Here is an 18,974-nt window from a genome sequence, read left to right on the forward strand (position 1 = left end):
TGGAGCTTTGAGCTTCACTTTTGTTTCATAGCAGAGCATCCATGCATTGGATTCTTTAACACAAAAGATATTTCAATTCACAATCTCATGATATTCTGCCTCTTCTTTTTGGAACAACAGCAACATCGAAACCTATTTTGGAAACACACATGTCAACACCATCCTTTGCATTATCCAAGTTCGCATTACTCGTACCTTGCTTAGCCTTTTACCCTCTCACACTCCAAAGAGAAAACCCCTCCATATCCCGTGCCAACTCCCGAATCTCTAAATCTACAGCAGCATTTCCTTGCCCAATTCCAAATCCAGGGGCCCTTGCAGATGGCCACCCGTGCGTATATGATATACTCGTACTCGTACATACAAAGATGATGGAGATGCACTTCACCATCCCAAAACGGCAAATGGTGTCCCGCCCGCCACCAAAACGGCAAACGGTGTTCCCTTACACAAGACGCGCCCTATGGAAATCTTTCCTCGTTCTTCCCGGATCGTGTAATAATTCCCTAATTCCCTATTTCCTTCATCTTTTACTAAGCATTGAGATACCTATATCTTTTTGGGTTCGGAATTTTGCTGCATCACGTAATGGACCAACAGGGATGTCATGTCATGTAATGAATGACTCTTATTCCGACAAAACGTGCGTACTAAGCAGGCAACTTTGCCCGCTGGTGTGTATATCCGTAGGAATGCGGGTATACATACGATGCACTTAAGTCGACATATAAAGAAACAACAACATAGACTATGATTCCAAAAGAAGGGCCTCTTCTCCACAGCGGCACAGCAGTCTGGTTCTCTAGCAACATACAGTATTTCCTTAGGTAGAAGGTTTAAATAAAAAACAGAAGAAAAAGCATCTCCGGGGTAGTTCTACAAATACGCAAAAATACGGCCCATGCGTCAACAAAAAATAAAGAAGACCCTGGCAAAGGATTCGCCGGCTAATGGCGATAAGCCCGCGTGGGGATCGTGCAGAAAACTGCTTGACGCCGAAGAACGGGTGGAGCCGAGCGCCGATTGTAGGGGATTTTTTCGGTGCTATGGCCACTGGAGGCGTCGTTTAAGGCCGAGGGCCGGAGATGGATATATATGGATATAGAAGGATTGGCTACGGAAAACGAGATACTCGTACGGGCTAGGCAGAGGAGAAGAGCAAGTTATTGAGCAAGTAATGAAATAATGATGGATAAAATAAACCAAATAAATTAAAAAATGAGAATCAAACACGTGGGGCCGGTAAGAGAACAAGAGACATGGACAGAAACCGAAATCTCGTCTATGAAGCGAACGAAACCAACAGAAATCTTAGATCTCACCCATCTCAGCCCTGCCGCGCAAAAAGAGATCCAAACAAACCAGAATCAAGTAATACCATAAAACCCCTCCGGCATTCGTAACCCCCTCCTTGCTTCATATATACCAAAACAAAATCCCCCTTCGCAAAAAGGAGCTTCTCATCAGTTAGTTAGTCCCTCCCCCCTGACTCCCATCATCAATAGCAACAGGGCAACTATTTGCTATCCCTCTTACACCACCCACTACCCCTTCAAGTCTAGCCCTTTCGCAACAACTTACCCACCGCCCCAACGTGGATGCGCCCGCTCCAGCTTCTGATTGGTCCATAACACCAATCTTACCCAAGTGCTACGGCGGCGGGGCTCGGTATCGTCGTGCCGCGATGGCAGATATGCTTAAACAAAGCCGGTGCTGATGCAATTTTTTTTCTTCTCTTCTCTCTCGCTGGAAATAAAAAGTGAATTGGGATTGGGCTGAACGGCTATAGTCGTTGGCTTGGCTGGGGGGGAGCTGACAAATTGGCGACGGGCTTAGAAACCAAAGGCCGGGCCCATACATGTAGCTTTCTGTTGCTTTTGCATGCTGTTGCATGGACATGTTGTTGACTTTTCCTTTATATAGGGGAGCGGTGCTGCTGATGGAGTTTTGGTGGTTTGAATTCTATTGCTGTATCAACGCTTTGGCTGGGAGCAAGTCTGCTTCGACTTGGATCTTGTATATATATCTATATATAATCAACTATATAGATATATATTGATAGATATATACAAACTCTCGAAGCATCTCTTTTCTCCTGACTCGATTCCAGTCAAACACCACCATATATAACAACAGCATCAACATCACCATCGACAACATCACCGCCACAATGACCGTCCAAACATCTTTCCCCCCCTCCGATCCCTCAACCCCCTCCATCGAAAAAGAAACCCTCCCCCTCTCCTCCGACGAAGAAGCTCCCCCCTCAACACCACCCAGCTCGCCTCCCAATGAACAAGAGGGCCGCCAGGTTTCCGGCTTCCGCTGGATCCTCGTCTGCGTCGCCCTCTACGTCACCACCTTCGTCTACGGCCTCGACACCACCATCGCCGCCGACGTCCAGGGCTCCGTCGTCGAGGCGTTCGGGCACGTCGAGCAGCTCGCCTGGATCGGCGCCGGGTTTCCCCTCGGCTCTGTCTCCTGCATCTTGCTCTATGGCGTGCTCTATGGAAACTTCAACATGAAGTGGGTGTATGCCGCTGCCGTGATTCTCTTCAGCGTCGGTTCGGCTGTTTGCGGTGCGGCTCCTACCATGACGGCTCTCATCGTCGGTCGTGTCATTGCAGGTTCGGGAGGTTGTGGTGTCTTCATGGGCTGCCTCAACTACTTCACTGCCCTGACGACGCCCAGGGAGCGAGCCACGTACATTTCCGGCACGGGCTTCTGCTGGGGCATCGGCGCAGTCCTGGGCCCCGTCATTGGCGGCGCTTTCGTCGAGTCGAGCGCAACCTGGCGATGGGCGTTTTACATCAACCTCATCATCGGCGGTGTCTTCGCGCCCATCTACATCTTCGGCCTGCCAGACATCCACCCCGTCGTCGGTGTCTCCGTCCGCGACCGCGTCATGAAGATTGACTTCCTCGGGCTGCTTCTGGGTGCCGGCACATGGGTCACCTTCTGCATGGCCTTCACCATGGCTGGCGGCCAGTGGCCCTGGAACGACGGCCGTACCATCGGCATGATTGTTGCCTTTGGCGTCATCATCATCGCGTACGCCATCCAGCAGACGTTTTCCATCCTCACGACGCCCGAGGACCGCTCGTTCCCCATCCACTTGCTGCGATCGCGCTCCCAGGTCCTGCTCTTCATCGCCACCGCCTCCAACATCTCCGCGCTCTTCGTCGTCGTCTACTTCATCCCCATCTACTTCCAGTTCGTCCACGGCGACTCAGCCATCTCCGCCGCCGTCCGCCTGCTGCCCTTTGTCGTCCTGACTGTCAGCTTCAACATGGCCGCCGGCCACCTCCTGTCCAGAATCCGATACTACATGCCCATCTTCCTCGTCGCCGGCTTCTTCATCACCCTCGGCAGCGCCCTCCTCACCGCCTACCTCGACCCCACGACCCCGACCAGCTACATCTACGGCTTCACAGTCCTCACAGCTGTGGGAGCTGGCCTGACCCTCCAGATCGGATATGCCGTGGCCTCCCTCAAAGTCGAGCCCGCACAACAGGGTGGCGCTCTCGCCATGCAAAACGTCTCTCAGATCGGAGGCACCGTACTTTGCCTCGTCATTGCTGGCCAAGTCTTCCAGTCCGAGGCCACCAAGAACCTGACCTCGGTTCTGGCAAACACAAACTTCACTGCCTCCGACATCCAAAACGCCATTGCTGGAGCCCAGAGCACAATCTTTGAGGAGATTACCGGACAGCTCCGGGACCAGGCCATTCTGGCCATCACAAAGGCCATGCAAAAGGCATTCATCCTGGTCTGCGTGGGAGGCGGCGTTCACATGCTCAGCGCGCTTGGCATGAAGCGAGAGAAGCTGTTTGGCGAGATTGTGACTGGCGGCGCTTAAAATTTCGAGAGAGCAATGATAAAAATTCTGGCTGTTATGAGGATCGTGTAAATGATATCCATTTTTTAGCATGACGTTTTCTGGTTTTCCTTTCTTTTTTTCCTTTTTTTCATTGTTGTATTGCCCTCTTGGGTTGCCTTCAAACTCCCCTCCCGCCCCCCTTTTTACATGATTCTCCATTTGTGATTTGACATAGACGGCACGAGATAGATGGTGGAATTAGAATGGGAAAAGATGGGTAGTCTCCCTATAATCTTTTTGTAATTAGACTGAAGCATAGCATACCTTATAAAAGCCCCTCAAAAAGATAAAACACCAGATACTCTAAATTGTTGCAATCCGGGTTTTTATGTAAAGCACGGCGGCACCCGGTGCCTGCTGATAATCATGCCGTAGAGCGTAAAGGGATCTATTGACGACTCGCGCAGATCCTGCTGCGTCCAGGCATCGGGTATCATCTTGTTGACCAGCCTCATGGGCCCCAGCGGTCGACGCTCCAGCGACTTCTCCAGCACTCTCAGCATGCGCATGCGGTGTTCCTCGGAACGAGCCTCGAGCGCAATGACAAACAGGGGCCAGGGTCGCTCGCAGTATACCAGCTGGTCTAGCAGCTCATACGCCTGATCGACCAGGGGAATAACGCTCTTGGAGTTGTCAGGCTCACCCTTGGCCATGCGTAGGAGATAGATGATGGCGGCAAGGCGGTACAGCTCGGCAACGATGGCCTCCTGCCTCATCTCGGGCCCATCTATCGGCGCTACTGTGGACTGCCGCTGCTGCAGATATTTTAAGCGGATCTCCAGGGATCTGACGAGCTTTAGGTGTGCCTCGGATTGGTAATCAGGGTCACCAGGCTCGTAAACGGCATCTATGGCTTGGCAAAGCAGGTCCAGCAGTTCCAAGGAGCAGCCAAGGATGGGAACAATCTGACAACAAACCAATGAGTATGAGTTTTAATCTCGCTCTCAGTCGCCCTTTCCCGACTGTTCTGGAGAAGGTATGATGAGAAAAGGAGGGAGAGAGAAAGACTTACCGTCTGTCTCTCTGGCGAAAACACAGCCTTGGAGAGAACTTTTCTCTGTGACGCCAACATGATCTGGTCTTTGTTCTTTTCAATCCAATGCCGAATACTAAACTTGTACATGACGTCGTGATAAAAGACCCAGTCAATGATGAGGGCCTCGTCCCCAAAGTACGTGTCGTCGGTCTTTGTGACATAGTTGGCAATTCGCTTTGTGCCGCAGAAGAAGATGGACCAACTGAGATCTGAAGTGTCAAAGTTGAGCGTCTATTGCCCGTTAGCAACTTTGCTTGAAGTAGTAAATTTGAGGGGGGGGGGATTTGTTATGTAGAAGTTACAAACCTCATAAATGTTGAGAAGCATGCTCGCCGCCATCAACTGCATACACTCCGAGGGAACCGCCGTCTCAATGGCGGACTGGAGCGCTCGGATCGCTCTCGTCTGATGCATGACGGCCGTCTTGTCCATGGCCAGATGCTGATATGACAGCGCGCTGATGGCATACCTTGACGCCAGCGACGGCAAGCTGTCGTCTTGAAATGACATTCTGACAAGCAACCCGTAGAGTTCATCGCAACTCTGACTGGAAGAGACCAGCCGGGCAACTGGGCTGAAGGCTGCAGCACATCTCTTGTCAGCACAGCAATACAAGGTGAGCCCAGTTGAGCATCCTTACTATGTGAAGCAAGGAAAGGATCCAGCCTTGCCATGTTAAAGTTGGGCTGCCGCGTCAACCAAACCTCGCCAAAGGAGGTTTCGTCATAGCGAGCCAGGGCTGATAAGTGAAAGAACATGAAGTCAGTCGGTCAGCCACCAGAGCAAAGAAAAGACACACTCGAGACGTGAGATCAAGCTTGAAAACTCATTTACATACTATTGTCCTGAGACCCCTTGACGTCGTCGCTCGTGGCATTGATAAAGATGGGATCCTTGGTCCGGATAGGGATGATGAAATGCTCCTTTTGCAACGACGCTGACCGTCTCTGGTCGCCCTTGCGCGGCCACGACAGCTTCAGGCCGTATCCAAGACATTGGCGGCCTTTTTTGACGCAGTTCCGGCAGTGCGGCAGCGTCTTGTCGCAGGCAATCTTTTGCTCTGCAGTTGGCAGTTAGCCATCTAATAGATCAGTTGGTGGTGAGTGCTTGGAGCAGGCGGGCTCTCCCTACGGCGACAGTTCCAGCAGCGCTTCTGCGTCTGGCTCATGGCAACGACAGGACGGGCGAGGGCGATTGTATTCCGGGCGGTGATAAGAGACGTGAGATATTTTCTGACTGTCTGGTTTGATGAAAAACTGTTTGATTTGTCACCACTTTAAACTGCGAAAGTTGAAGTTTGGTTGGGGAGAGTTCAGGCCGGGCGATAGGGAGAGGCTTAGTTGAGCATAGTACATGGATGGACTGTACAAGCAGCATGCTGTATTGCAGTGCTCCGTACAGTACAGTACATGTGCATACAAGTACAGGCTGCCCGACTTCTTATGTCAGCGCCTAGACCTTGCTGGACTCGGGACTAAAAATTGGCAGCATCCGCCTATTTGCTGCATCGTACTTCTCGTATCGACAGTTTTCTTGGCCCGTCTGCAGCCCTGTTAGGGATCGGCCCCAAGTGATTGGAAATTTGGGGAATATAACTCATATTATTTAGTTAATAGCATTGGTGGTGTATAGATATGGAAGAACATGAGAATCAAGAATGTCAGAAACAGAGGCATTGGTAACCACCTTGTATAATAATTACTGTATAATACAGACGACCATGTATGTATAATCCGGCCAATAGCGCTTATATCACATCAGACAAGCCTCTTCCTCTTTCTCTCCCTAACTCTCTCTCAATCTCTCCCTTCTCTTCATGCTCTCTCAGTGAAACTCGGCTTCCACCCGCCCATACCGCACCCCGTCAACCTTGAGCTCAAAGCCCAACCCCGCACTGTCCACAATCATCTCCAGCGTAAAGTCGAGGTTGTCGAATTCCACCCCCCTGGTCGTCGTCAACCGCGTAAACAGGCTCCTCGGCACGGCATTCAGATCCGTCGTCAGCGTGCACACGTTGATCAGGTCGCGCGTGTGCGCCGCCGGCGGCTCGTCCGCGTCGCACGCAATCAGGTCGTCCGTCACGATGAGCGACTGGCCCGGCCGGAAGTTGCGGGTGTAATGGAAGGCAATGGGTGACAGAGGAGAAAGCGCCTCGCCCTGTTGACAGTCAGTCATCGAATCGAACAAAGATATAGAGATGGAGACAATAAGAGAGAAAGCGAAAGGCTCCTTACCTTGGCAATGTGCCACTGCATCCGATCAGACACCATCCACCGCTCCCACAGCGGCGACCAGTACCGTTCACTGACAGAGTGCTTCTCCTCGTCATACACCGTCGCAAACGACGTTCCGTAGTGCATCCTCGACTTTCTCGAAATCACCATGTTGCCCTCCAGCCCCCGAAGCACCGCCCCGCGCACCACCGCCGTCCACGCATAAACCGGCTGCATCACCTCGATCGATCCGCCGTCCTGCGACACGCTCGCGTTCGCATGCGTCGGTCTCTCACTATACGGAGGCGGCGCAGCGCTCGAAAAGTGCGACTTGAGACGCCGGTATAGATAGTCGCTCTGGCCGAACCCTCCAACCAGCACGATGCCTGAGACGATGCCGCCCTTGGCACGGAGTCCTTCGACCTGGCCTTGGACCAAATCGCAGACTTCCTTGACGACGGGCTCAAAGATGTCCTTGATCTGCTCTGCGCTCATGACCATGAATCCCGAGTCCAGCCCTGCCTCCTCGTCATCTGGGAGACCGGGAAAACTAACAAAGGTCAGCAAAGAGAACGGTCCAACCGCTGGGTATAAGTAACAGGCAAGCAACATACGGAACATTAATCTCCTGATGCTCGTCCTCGTTGAAATTGCGCTTGACAAACTCTTCAAAGTACCGCAAGCCCATCTGCCATGTCTTGCCCTTTTTCGTCTTCATCTCGTCGAAGCGGGCCTGGCCCAACCTCGTCCGAACATGCTCCTCGAACCTGTAGTTTAAAAAGGCACTTCCACACAGCCCACCTGTTCCCACGGCAGACTCTTCGACTCTCAGGGGTTTTAGAGATATGATTTTATAGGCAATTAGGCTAGATTTCTGTCAGCTCTGTCTCACATGTCAAGGCAGTAGATGTAAAACTCACTCCACTGTGCCGCCTCCTGCGTCGCACACGATAAAGTTGTCCCCAATGTTCAAGTGATTGGGCTGAATCGCCTTGAGCGTGTATACAGCCGCCGCTTCAGGCTCGCTAATCATCTGAATCTCGGAGCGGCTGCCCATGCCCGCGCGCTCAGCCGCCTGCAGCGTCGTATTCTTTGCCGTGTCGCTCCAAACCGCCGGGCACGTCAGGACGAACTCGACCTTTGTCGAGGCCATGAAGGATTCTCCGTAGCGCCGTGTCAGAGTGTCCATGGTGTGCTTGTAGATCTGGGTGAGGTAGTCGCTGACGGCATCGACGACGTTCTTGTTAAACTTCTTAAGCTGTGCTGCCGTGTCGAGAGGACTGACGTAAAAGGGGAGCTTCTGGGCGCGATCAAGAAACAACTTGATGCACCGGAGCCTTGACTCGTCTGGCTTGAACTGGAAACCCCATTTTACCGTGGGCTCAGCGCCGGGCGAGGCGTCGGGAGGGAAGCTGTATGTAATCTCGGTGGGCACCTTGTCTGAGGTGATGCCGTTGCCGCCTGGCCACGTCTTGATGATTTCGACATCGTCGGGCGTTGATGTGTACACTGCGGCGACGCTGTAACAGCATTAGCTTGAGATCTGGGAAGCATCTTGTCTCATCTCATCTCATCCCAACTCATCTCATCTTCATCTCATCCTCATCTCATCTCATCTCTCTCTCACTCACCCTGAAAACGTTGTGCCAAAATCCACCCCCACAATCAACCGATCAGTCATCGGCGGCTGCTCCCTCACCGGCTCCCTCACCGGCCCATTGATAGCCTCCGTGGAGCTCGGCGGCGTGTAGCTCGTAAAGTAACTCCTGCTCTCCTGATTGCGCCGACTGGCGCTCGTGCGCACCGGCAGCGCGAGGTTCTGCATCTCTTCCAAAAGCGCGACTCACAGCGCCCTCAATTGCGTGAAATCTCGACGATGGGTTCCAGCGGTCATGCAGTGGCGAGCGGTTTGTTTGTTTGTCCTGCTAGTGTTGAGGTCTCGCCTGGTGTTGTTCTTCAGCTCTCGGTGAGCTCACCAGGGCTCATGTTCTGAGGGGCCCGGAACCGTGCTACACCCCTCTCTTCTCCCGCCCTTCCTCCTTTCGTGGCGGGCCGTACAGAGGATGAGATGCGATATGGGGGATGGATGATGCTATTCGCGGGTGAAAGCCTCGGTAGTCGCCAAAACCAGATGGGGGGCCTCGGGAGTCGCCAACAAGCAGATGAGGCAAATCGCCCCTCTTGTGAAATTGCTCCAGATGCCACGTAGATGCCAAAGCAAACGACTCTCGATGCACAAGCAAGCCGTTCAGAACAAGAGAATCGCAGTCGCTTTTGATCGTCGTCCACTTGATGCCTTTCTTCGCTGCTGCTTGTTCAAGCAAAAGACTGACCCGCACAAGCAGAAAAGCGCTCTCCAGGCACGGCAACTCGTCACCAGATATAAATATCCATATAGAACCCCCCTCTTTCTTCCTCAATAAGAAAAAAAAAAGGAAGAATTGATATAAAATAATAATAATAAATAAGAAAAGGCCAACCTGTCACAGACTCAGGTAAGAATCAAAAAAATAAAAATAAAATAAAAAATGCCCCGTTCGTCTAAATTATTCTGTTGCCTGATGGCTTTGCAACTTGTTTTTTTTTTCTCCCCTTGTTTGGCGGGCTCTCTCAAGGCTGCCTCAGCTGGACCTTGTTCCCACAGGTTTTCCGCAGGTATCGCCTCGTTTCTCTTCCGTCTGGGGTCTAGCTCCGACACGTGACTGTTCTGCTTACGTTGACACAGCTTCTTCCCCAGAGCCTCATTCTGACAGGTCCCCGGTTTTCTCCCATTCTTAATTCCTGGTGCACTGCGACTGCTACGGAGTTACACACTGCGTGATGGAGTACGGAGTCCGTACACCGCAATCGCAAAGGGTGATGCATGTACCCAACCTTATCCCTTGTACAGCTACAAGTACTTGCCCCATCATCGTGGGCAGACTCCAATGGCCTGACAGATCAATGATATCCTCCCAATCCTAAAGAAGAAATAACAAATCATAACAAAAATGATAAATATTAGAAGAGAAAAGAGACGACGTGGCACAGCACACCCCCCAAACCAGGGTTCCCATAAGGCTGCCAGATTTCGCTGCGGATCCCCCCAAAGGGATGTACTCGTAACACCGCCAATACCGTTACCGGTACACACCATCTCGCTCTGCCTTGCGCCCAAAATGCCCATCCCGTCCCATGGATCGCTCCGCTGCTTATACAAACCGCCCCCCTCTCCCTCTCCCCTTTCATCTCGTACCTAAGCCAGGCAACAACAAAGTACATGTAGCCAGATACAGCAAACCCGCAACTTCCAGGCATCTACTATAGCTACTAGCTATCTCATCATGTCCGCATTCCTACCACTCCCTAAGGTACGTATTGGAAAAGGGAAAGCGAGTAGCACTTATCAAGAAAATTCAAGTCAGACGGACACAAGAGATGCATCTGGCTACCGCTTACTCTCGCCATGCAAGACCCCAAAAACATGCATCGCCGCGCCCCCCTCAATATGCACTGCAGTCCCACCCGCAATCCCTACAAGTGCACACGACGAACCATTTTGATATGTAAGATACGGTAATGTGTACTGGTACTGGCAAAAACTGGGAGCAGCCTTGGACCGTTCAGGCAGCAAGATACAGCCACGAAAATGAAACCAGTGTAAGCGAGCGTGATTCTTGCATATAGTGGTGTTGCTCTTGTTCTACTTAGTGCTTTCAGTTGTATACCAGCAGAGATGGATTGATGAATGCTTGCAACAAGCTTGTTTTCCAGTGGCCAGATACCCAAGTAGGTAACCGTAAGCCGGTCAGGACACTGGCGTATAAAACACTCGAATGAAAATGGGAATATTTCGCCTACGACGAGCCACCAAGAATCAGAGTTCCATCAAATCAGAGCCATTCATATTCACAGGCAATAACGCAGACGGCCAACGATAAGGGGAAGAAAAAGGTGATATATATATAAAAAAAAAGAATAAATTATGCTTCATTGCTTTTTACAAATTGTGAGGGGTGTTTTAACACAAAAGAACACAGGCAGATACATAAAAAAAAACTCCTGTCTCCATGCGCCCTCACAAAATTCTGTCTCGGGGCAGACTACTATTGATTGTTGCAAAAAAAAAAGTTATCGAAAAAACGACCGTAAATATCCAACCACGACAAAGAAAGAAAAACGCCTCGACTCCGTCCCAAATCTCCGTCTCCTTCTTCTGCTTCTTCTTATTCCTCCTCTTCAGCTTCTTGGTATAAAGGAAACAAAATTGTTGACAAAGGAAAAAAAAAAAAAGTTGGTGTACTATGTGAGGTATATTTTGCTTCAAGCAAGGCGAGGGCCAATGCTCGCCCTTCTTATTTTCGGTCTATACGGGGTATTTCGGTGTGCCATGAGATGAGTGTGCTCAAAATGTTCAATATTGAAAACGAAGCGAAAAGCGAATCGAAATCCGAAAAAGTAAATCAAAAGGCTGCCTCGAGCTATGGCCTCGGTTATATGTCGAAAGCCCCTCGAGGGTGATATATGGTACGGTACGCTCTTTGTGGTAGTAGTAGTAATAAGTAGTAGTATGTGTGTGTGTTTGTGCCAGCCGAGATACGCAGAATAAACCAAAACGAGTTTTTATACCCCAATCGAAAGAAGATGTGAAAAGAAAAAATGTCGAAAAAATAATGATATGATGGTCGACCCGGCGACTCATGATTCAAGGAGCGAGGAAATCTGTGCCGCAAACCAACACCAAAACACCATTTATCATGCGAAGAAAAAAAATAGTACACGCCATATTAATAAACAAAAAAACAACTTTTTTGCCTCACCACTCAACAGTGACATGTCCGAGAGAAGGGGGAGAGAAAGGACAAAAGAGACTCCACCGAGGGAAATATTAATGACGCCTCTCCGTCTTGCTTTTAGATACGGTTTCCGGCGGCCCAGATGCTGGCAGAGGCCGAGGCGCTCCATTCACCACCCTCGTATGGCGGGGTGGGCCACTTGTACTGGTTGGCCGTCTTCTTGCTGAGATCCAGGGGCTTGGGCGCCAGAGCTTCAGCGCCGTCGGCGTAGAGCAGCTGGTTGCTGTTGGCAGACGGTGATGGGCTAGGGTACGGCTGCGAAGTCGACAGGCCCAGGTTACTCGCCGACTGTCGCAGCGACTGGGCGTTTCCCTCCAGGCGCTTCATGGCCTTTTGCGTCGAGGTGAGGACCTCGTCGAGGAGCTCGTCTTCTTCGGCCGGTGTATCGTACTGCTGAACACCCTGCACTGCCTGGGCACGTCGGGTACGGCTCGAGACGGGGCCGTTTCTGGCGGCGCCAATCAAGTTATCGACGGATCGCGGCTGCTGGTAGGGCAGCGAGTGGTGACGCTTGAGCTTCCCGGCCGCCGCAAGTTGATGCGACTGGGGCACGGGAGCGCGTGGCTCAGAGCCCTGGACATCGCTAAGAGTCTTATCCAGAGACTCGTACTCGGCCTTGGGAATGGGGCCCACTTGCTGGTCGACAATCATGGAGGACCGGTTGCTGTTCCAGGGACCGCATCCCACTTGTGCCTCCATATCGTCGTACGCTGGCGAAACGGGGGTTTGGTGGCGGCCGGAGAAGCGCCGGGCACGCTTCCGAAGGTGAGAGAAGAAGCTTTCCTTGTGGGCGCTGGGAGGGGACGCAAGACCCGTCTGTCCGTTGAGAGCACGCTCCGCCTGGGCACGGTGCATCTCGGTATAGTTGTTGCTGCTGGAGTTGACGGAGAGCTGTCGGCCCAGCTTCTTGCTCTTGTCCTGGCTGTCGGCGTTGCTGTTGGCACGCGCCGTCACAGCGTCAGACAGGGGAGAAATGGGCTTGATGGAGGGCAGAATCGGCATCGGCGCAACGCCAGAGAGGCCGTTGGCCCACGTACTCCGCTTGGCCTTGGGCTGCTGCTTGGTGGTGGAAACGTCGACGGTACTGGAGGTCTGGACAGGCGAGGGCTGAGCAGGGGCCACGACAATGGTTTCGGGAATGTCGCTGCGGCCGATGAGAGACTTGCGGAACCACGACTGCTTGGAGACGGAGTTTGAGGGGGCCAGGCCCTCCTTGGAGTGGCGGCTGATATCTGACTGCTTGCGACCCAAGATCTTGGAGGCGGATGACTTGGGCCTCGACGGGTCCGTAGCGTCTTGGAAGTATTCGTGGTTCAGAGACTGGGTGGACGTAGGACGGTTCTTGGGATCCCACATCAGGCACCAGGTGACAAAGTGGCTCAGAGCAGGCGGCCACTGGGGGGTTTGCAGGATGGTGTCCATTGCGTGAGGAGCCATCTTGGGAAAGGAGAAGCCCAGCTTAGAGGCCAACCTAGTGCCCTCGCGCCATTCGCCGCCTCCCACGCGAGCACCGGCCTTGTTGTACCAGTTTCCGGGGCTGCCCATGATCTCGCATACTCTCCACACCTGGTCGACCTCGTTTCCGCCGGGGAAGAGGGGCTTGAGCGTGGCAATCTCGACGGCCATGGCGCCGACGGCCCAGATGTCGACAGGAGCTGAGTACTCACCGGCGCGCAGAAGCACCTCGGGCGCGCGGTACCACCTGGTGGACACGTAGGTGGTGTAGGGCAGCTTGGAGTGAGTCTCACGGGCGAGACCAAAGTCGGCCAGCTTGACGGTGTAGGTGGGAGGGGTCGATGGCGGTGTAACCAGGGCAGAGTATCGTCGGAAGGAATTGGAGGTGTCCTGGTGGGCTGAGGTGGAAACGAGAATGTTCTCGGGCTTGATGTCGCGGTGGAAGAAGTTGTGGGAGTGGATGTGCTCAAGACCCTGCATGATCTGGAACAAGATGCTCTTGACACTTGCGTTGTCGAGGTACTTGTGGTCCCTGGCCTTCATCAGCTGGTACAGGTTGCCCTCCATGTACTCCATGGCGATGTGTAGCTTCTTGGTGAAGGGATCTAGGAAGATGTCGAGAGCGGGGACGAGATGAGGATGAGGCGGCAGGGTTCGCAGGAAGACGACTTCTCGGAGCTCCAGGCAGGGCGCTAGAGACTCGAATGTCTTCTTCATCGACTTGATGGCCACCTAGGTAGGATGCGTTAGCGATGGGGATCCAGGCCGAGGTTGGTATGCTGAGCTGTCTTACAAGAGTGCCTCGACGGGCGACGGCGGCACCCGCTGTTCGAGTTCGAGCCAGGACAACGCTACCGAAGCTTCCGTCTCCAATCTCCTTGACGACCTCGAAGCGGTCTTCGAGCGCCATGTTGCCGTGAGGCTGTTGCCGCAGCGTCATTTCCGTTGTGGCCGTCATGGTGTATGGTTGACGACTGAGAGTGCTGGCGCTGGCGCTATCAATGAAGTTGCAGAGGCAGCTTCAATAACGGTCCAAGAATTGGACGGAGATGAGGGCGGCCAGTCGAATGCTTTAAACAGAAAAGCAAAAGAAAGAAAAGAAAATCGACAGGCAAAAAAGAACAACACCTATTGGCCCGCAAGAGATGAGCTCTGTCGCAGAGCTGCTGATCGTTTATCGTGGCATTCAGGTAGGGCAAAGGGGGAGAAGAGAGCTTGAGGTTGCTGCAGTTTGTCGTCGGGCAGGAGGGTTGGTTTTGGTGAGGTTGAGGTTAAGGTGGCGGGTCGCTTACACAGACGGATGAGAAGAATCGAGATCGTGAAAATCCAAAAAAGATGGAGGAGAAAAGGCCGAAAGGAGGTCAGTGTAAGGAGTGACTGAAGTGAGGATTGATTTCAAAGTGGATAGGCTTGGAGGTTATGAAAAAGGGGAGCTCTCAAATGTCAACGACCCAGGTGCCAGGGGGGGTTGGTACAGTACTTTCTGGCACTACAGGACTCCCAACAGTGGCTAGACCCAGCTGATCGCGGAGGGATCCTGGGACCCGGACCGCTAAATTAGTATTAGTTGGGCCTGTCTGGATTGGGAGCCCGCTCTCGGCTTGGCAAATACGAAATGGTGAAAAGAGATGAGATTTGATGGGATGTGAAGATGAGATGAATGCTAAGTAAGAGTAGAGGGACTGTAGTGTACTGTAGTGTACTGTAGTGTAGCAGGTGAGAGTGAAGAGAGCCGCCAAGAGCAATTTGGGGCGAGAGATGATGATGCGGTTGGTGAGATGAAATGACCTGCGAGTTGACGACGGAGAGAGACGACCAAAGCAGAGCAGTGGAGCGTAAACAGAACTGACAGGGTTCCTTTTTTTTTTTTTATATTCTCACTCTCGCGGGGAGGCGGTCGAGGTTGGACGATTGAGCGTCGTCGAACGGTGCAATATTTGGGCCAGTCGCAGGCCGCGGGCACCAGCACTGTACCAGAACGAGAACCAGAACCAGTCGACAAGCAGCAGGCCAGAGCAGAAGCGCGGCAGTCAGCCAAGCCCAGTGCATTTCCAGACCATTTGGTGTTTAGCCGGGGGGGTTGAAAAGGCGCGTGTCGCAGACGAGCCAAAGAATGAGCAGCGGCAGAAACAGGGTGCCAACAGGGGGCTGGACGTCTTGTCTGTCGACTTTGCACTGCTGTGTGAGTGAGTGTGAATCTGGTGTGTACTGCACGTATGTTCACGGTCCGTGCATTTGTTTCTTTTTTTGCTTTTCTTTTCCCGTTATTTTTTCTTTCCTTTTTTTTTTGGAGACTTGTATCATAAACGAGCTACTAGTGGTATTGGTCGGTTGCATTGAATTCAGCTGTTCAATCGTCGCGCACAAACGCGCATCGCTGAATCCATCGAGCTCAACCTCAGATCACCAGGTTGGCACCCGTAATACAACACAATACACCTGTACTTGTCAAGCAAGTACTGTCATTCCCATTCAGTGAATGGCCCTGCAAAATAACAACAAAGCGAGCGAGTGGTCTAGGTCCAAAGCAGAGAAAAGCGTCTGGTGCTACTCTGCTATGGGCGATGGGGTGACCCCAAGGCCCGTCCGTCATGCCATGGGCTCGACAAGGCACTGCAGTCACCAGGCAGGGATCAGCTCCGCCGCCGCCGTTCGCATGAATGGGCGACTTTCTGGCCGCCAGAATTTCTGCTGTGATTTGATTGATTGATTGATTGACTCGAGGGGGGCGCGGCACAGGAGGTGGTACATGAGGAATAAAAAAACGAGCACCAGACGGTTTATGCTTGCCCATTGAAGAGACGCCCATTAAAAGCCACCCGCCCGAGTCGTCACAAGTTGCCGGTACGCGCCGTTGCAGGCTCAGTGACTTGTGCGCACAGCTCGCAACAGCTCCCGCGGCCGCTGCTTGACCGCACTTTTCACGGTCGCGGTGCAGTAGCTCCTGGTAGCTCGCGCGGTACCCCATACATGTGGCCTTCTCGCCCAACCACCCGCGTCAGGTACTAAGCCCGCGCCGCAGTGCTACCACACGCCACCCCGTATTCCGCAGCCACGTTCAAGGTAGCGGTACCGGCGGGCACAAGTACCGCGCTGCCCAGCTCGTCTGCTGAAAGTTACAAGCTCCAAAATACAGAAGTTACCAGGACCCGGCACTATGCCGCACTTGGTGCTGGGGCAATGGAAAGAAAAAAAAAGGGACCTCCGTCTCTTTAATTTATCAAGTGGGGCTTGGAATCTATCGCAGAACTTCCTTTTGTCACGCTCAAATTGGACAATTTGCGTGGCGGACATGGGTCGGAGAGAGAAGGGGAAACAAGAAGAAATTTCCAAGAGGCCACTTTTTAAATGATTTCTTCTTTTTAGAGGGGGCTATTTTGTTCTTTTTTCGCTTCTGCGAGAGTTGCAAGGGATCTCCCGTCAGGCGACCAGGCAGCTCCATTTCACCTGTGGCCACGGGCATATCTGCTGCCAATGAGAGACCTGGCCGTTCGGTAAATAAGGTATGAATAACAGTAACCGTATCTTGGATGATATTTGATGGCACCAGACGGCACAGAGCTGCTCTACAGTGCTATTCCTACTTGAATTTAACCTAGCTACGTGCTTTGGGCATTACCGTCCATATCAACCTTGCACTGATATCAGCCCAATGTACCAAAGCGCCAACACGTGCAAGCCCTCCACTCCTATACTCGCTCAACTCGACACATCTACGGCTTACCTTGTACTCGGTACTCCTCCGCGTGTTTCACTGTGAAAAATTTTCCACCTTGCTTACCAGAATTTATTATATACGCGGTGCTGGAGGAGTATCGGAGAAAAACATTGTTAATGCTTGTAAAAAGTACGGAGTACAAGTATCGTCTGTACCAGAAATCGCAGCGCTAGTACTTCCACGATATGCCCATCTTCTGCAGATGAGGGCCCAGACAGGGCAGCAGGCCTGGTGCCAGCACAGCACACCAGCGCCCCGGGGCACATTTTGCTGCGCTCCTATTCGACAATATTGTGCCCAGCGCCAGGGTCGCTTGGGGATCCACGGGCCAGTCAGAGCTGCCGGGGTCTGATGTGGTCGAATTGTCTGGCGTCTTGAGGCTGGAATACGGAGCGCCGGGCCAGTGACAAGCAAGCCGTGCAAAGGGTACATGTCGGGTCAATACAAAACGTGGGCTGTCAATGCAAGATTCACGTTTGATGCAAAGTACCGAGAGCAATGTACAAGTACCGTTCCGTAACAACAATGCCACCACAACTCGAGATTCAATCCAATCCAGTCATTTCAGATTCTCTTCAGTCTCTTCCCACCTGCTGCATAAGCGAAGCACTCACACGCGACGCTGCTGGAACGCCGAGAGGGGCCCCCACTGCGGCTAGTCCGCTACAAGAAGCAAATCCAACAAACGCCTAGCCGATCCAGGACTAGCCCGTTACAATGGGAAATTCTGCCATGTTTCAATTCTGGCGCAAGTACCTGCCAAACAGCCGTTGCAAAGTACCCCAACGTGGTCGAGACTGCAGCCGTGTACTTGCGAGCTTGTAGCTGTGCATGTGCGAATTTCTCGCCAGTGCTGGTCCGGTCGGTACTTCTGATTGCCGCCATTTTACAGAGCGAGATTGGTGATTTTGACCTGGCCCCAACAAAGCTCCTGATATTTCCAGCGGCGCGAGTGCTTCACGGCGATGCCTTGCCTTGTCATGCCTTGTCATGCTTTGCATGCTGAGATTAAGAACCTGGAAAGTCTTTGTCAGCGCTTGAACGATGTGGGAGCTGCTTTACATCTCACAACGCCACTGAATGCGTGAGCTCAAGAATGGGCACTCTAAAATCCATTGGAGCCCTCCAGCATGGATGCGCCGGAAGAGCTACTCGTGCTATGTCTCCGGATCATGACGGCTCGCTGCCGCGGAACAGGTATCTTGACATGTACGAGTACGCCATCCAGTTTTTTCGCCTCCTGCTGCTCGGGATTGGCGGCGTGAGATGCCTGTACAGTACTTGGTATTGGGGGCCGAGACGCAAAGCTCCCATCAAGTCAAGATGCCTTCGCTCCTAATACGGGTACGAACTGCGCACATAAACAAAAACACATATAAATAAAAAACTTGCACCTCCGAAAAGGAGAATGTCGTCCGAGAGAGGGGCCGGTGGCATGTAGTGCACCTTGGTAGCCGTCCTCCAGATCTGCAGCCTCGCGGTCTAGAAAAGCCTGAGGAAGGCTTACAACTGCTGCTACTGCACGTCGCTTGAGTCCATCAACGCACTGGCCTGCTTTTAGGGAGTCCAAGGCTTGCCCGTAATGCAGGGTCACACACACGCAGGCGCACAAAGGAGAGAGAGAATGAGGAATAGAAAGAAAGTGTGGCGGCTACGAGGCGATTCATGTCACATCCAGCCATGAACGCGTGGTGTCACCGGTGACACGCCGTTGGCCATCCTGCTGTGAGCTGGAACGACTTGAATCGGAGCATTTCCAGGTACAAGCGCCAAGGGGCCGAGGGCCTTTATCGAAAAGGCCGTGTCTCACTCCTGCGAACATGTGCCTGCGCCGTTT

At 52.5% G+C, this 18,974-nt stretch overlaps 7 protein-coding genes across 7 annotated transcripts; 2 read left to right on the plus strand and 5 right to left on the minus strand.

The window, feature by feature from the left end:
• Positions 1 to 146: 146 nt before the first annotated feature.
• V8C40DRAFT_237535 (uncharacterized protein) lies at positions 147 to 864 on the plus strand (the record flags this gene model as incomplete). Its single annotated transcript, XM_083214263.1, has 1 exon — positions 147 to 864. The coding sequence occupies one exon, from the start codon at positions 150 to 152 to the stop codon at positions 717 to 719; it is 570 nt and encodes a 189-aa protein (XP_083076308.1). The 3' UTR covers positions 720 to 864.
• A 1,138-nt stretch (positions 865 to 2,002) lies between these two features.
• Positions 2,003 to 4,293, plus strand: V8C40DRAFT_285389 (major facilitator superfamily domain-containing protein). Its single transcript, XM_083222362.1, has one exon. The coding sequence runs from the start codon at positions 2,171 to 2,173 to the stop codon at positions 3,857 to 3,859; it is 1,689 nt and encodes a 562-aa protein (XP_083076309.1). The 5' UTR covers positions 2,003 to 2,170; the 3' UTR covers positions 3,860 to 4,293.
• On the minus strand, positions 4,033 to 6,280 carry V8C40DRAFT_161423 (Zn(II)2Cys6 transcription factor). The gene is made up of 6 exons (XM_083211469.1): positions 6,048 to 6,280; positions 5,755 to 5,976; positions 5,557 to 5,655; positions 5,223 to 5,497; positions 4,893 to 5,147; positions 4,033 to 4,785 (listed from the first exon to the last, which is right to left on the minus strand). Exons 1-6 carry the CDS (start codon positions 6,082 to 6,084, stop codon positions 4,207 to 4,209), a joined length of 1,467 nt encoding a protein of 488 aa, XP_083076310.1. The 5' UTR covers positions 6,085 to 6,280; the 3' UTR covers positions 4,033 to 4,206.
• A 177-nt stretch (positions 6,281 to 6,457) lies between these two features.
• On the minus strand, positions 6,458 to 9,122 carry V8C40DRAFT_161472 (Hsp70 family protein). Its single transcript, XM_083211471.1, has 5 exons — positions 8,761 to 9,122; positions 8,050 to 8,649; positions 7,744 to 7,995; positions 7,151 to 7,679; positions 6,458 to 7,073 (listed from the first exon to the last, which is right to left on the minus strand). The coding sequence occupies exons 1-5, from the start codon at positions 8,952 to 8,954 to the stop codon at positions 6,741 to 6,743; spliced, it is 1,908 nt and encodes a 635-aa protein (XP_083076311.1). The 5' UTR covers positions 8,955 to 9,122; the 3' UTR covers positions 6,458 to 6,740.
• A 2,899-nt stretch (positions 9,123 to 12,021) lies between these two features.
• On the minus strand, positions 12,022 to 14,329 carry V8C40DRAFT_273373 (kinase-like domain-containing protein; the record flags this gene model as incomplete). The annotated part of the gene is made up of 2 exons (XM_083220474.1): positions 12,022 to 14,151; positions 14,213 to 14,329. 2 exons carry the CDS (start codon positions 14,327 to 14,329, stop codon positions 12,022 to 12,024), a joined length of 2,247 nt encoding a protein of 748 aa, XP_083076312.1.
• A 1,415-nt stretch (positions 14,330 to 15,744) lies between these two features.
• On the minus strand, positions 15,745 to 16,333 carry V8C40DRAFT_237546 (uncharacterized protein; the record flags this gene model as incomplete). The annotated part of the gene is made up of 1 exon (XM_083214264.1): positions 15,745 to 16,333. A coding segment is annotated over exon 1 (406 nt), but the record flags the coding sequence as incomplete, so codon positions are not given.
• Positions 16,334 to 17,721: 1,388 nt separating this feature from the next.
• Positions 17,722 to 18,687, minus strand: V8C40DRAFT_161545 (uncharacterized protein). Its single transcript, XM_083211472.1, has 2 exons — positions 18,497 to 18,687; positions 17,722 to 18,153 (listed from the first exon to the last, which is right to left on the minus strand). The coding sequence occupies exons 1-2, from the start codon at positions 18,572 to 18,574 to the stop codon at positions 17,875 to 17,877; spliced, it is 357 nt and encodes a 118-aa protein (XP_083076314.1). The 5' UTR covers positions 18,575 to 18,687; the 3' UTR covers positions 17,722 to 17,874.
• Positions 18,688 to 18,974: the final 287 nt, after the last annotated feature.

The sequence above is a fragment of the Trichoderma camerunense genome (genome assembly GCF_050948025.1).
Source record: "Trichoderma camerunense strain CBS 138272 chromosome Unknown V8C40scaffold_4, whole genome shotgun sequence".
Taxonomy (NCBI): Eukaryota; Fungi; Ascomycota; class Sordariomycetes; order Hypocreales; family Hypocreaceae; genus Trichoderma; species Trichoderma camerunense.

Coding starts and splice junctions, on each gene's coding strand:
- V8C40DRAFT_285389 (XM_083222362.1), top strand. CDS start 2,171: ATGACCGTCCAAACATCTTTCCCCCCCTCCGATCCCTCAACCCCCTCC.
- V8C40DRAFT_161472 (XM_083211471.1), bottom strand. CDS start 8,954: ATGCAGAACCTCGCGCTGCCGGTGCGCACGAGCGCCAGTCGGCGCAAT. Junction 7,996..8,049: donor GCAGGAGGCGGCACAGTGGA/GTGAGTTTTACA, acceptor ACAGAAATCTAG/CCTAATTGCCTATAAAATCA. Junction 7,680..7,743: donor CATCAGGAGATTAATGTTCC/GTATGTTGCTTG, acceptor GACCTTTGTTAG/TTTTCCCGGTCTCCCAGATG.
- V8C40DRAFT_161545 (XM_083211472.1), bottom strand. CDS start 18,574: ATGCCACCGGCCCCTCTCTCGGACGACATTCTCCTTTTCGGAGGTGCA. Junction 18,154..18,496: donor TTATATGTGTTTTTGTTTAT/GTGCGCAGTTCG, acceptor AAGACTTTCCAG/GTTCTTAATCTCAGCATGCA.
- V8C40DRAFT_161423 (XM_083211469.1), bottom strand. CDS start 6,084: ATGAGCCAGACGCAGAAGCGCTGCTGGAACTGTCGCC. Junction 5,498..5,556: donor TCCTTTCCTTGCTTCACATA/GTAAGGATGCTC, acceptor GATGTGCTGCAG/CCTTCAGCCCAGTTGCCCGG. Junction 5,148..5,222: donor TGCTTCTCAACATTTATGAG/GTTTGTAACTTC, acceptor AACGGGCAATAG/ACGCTCAACTTTGACACTTC.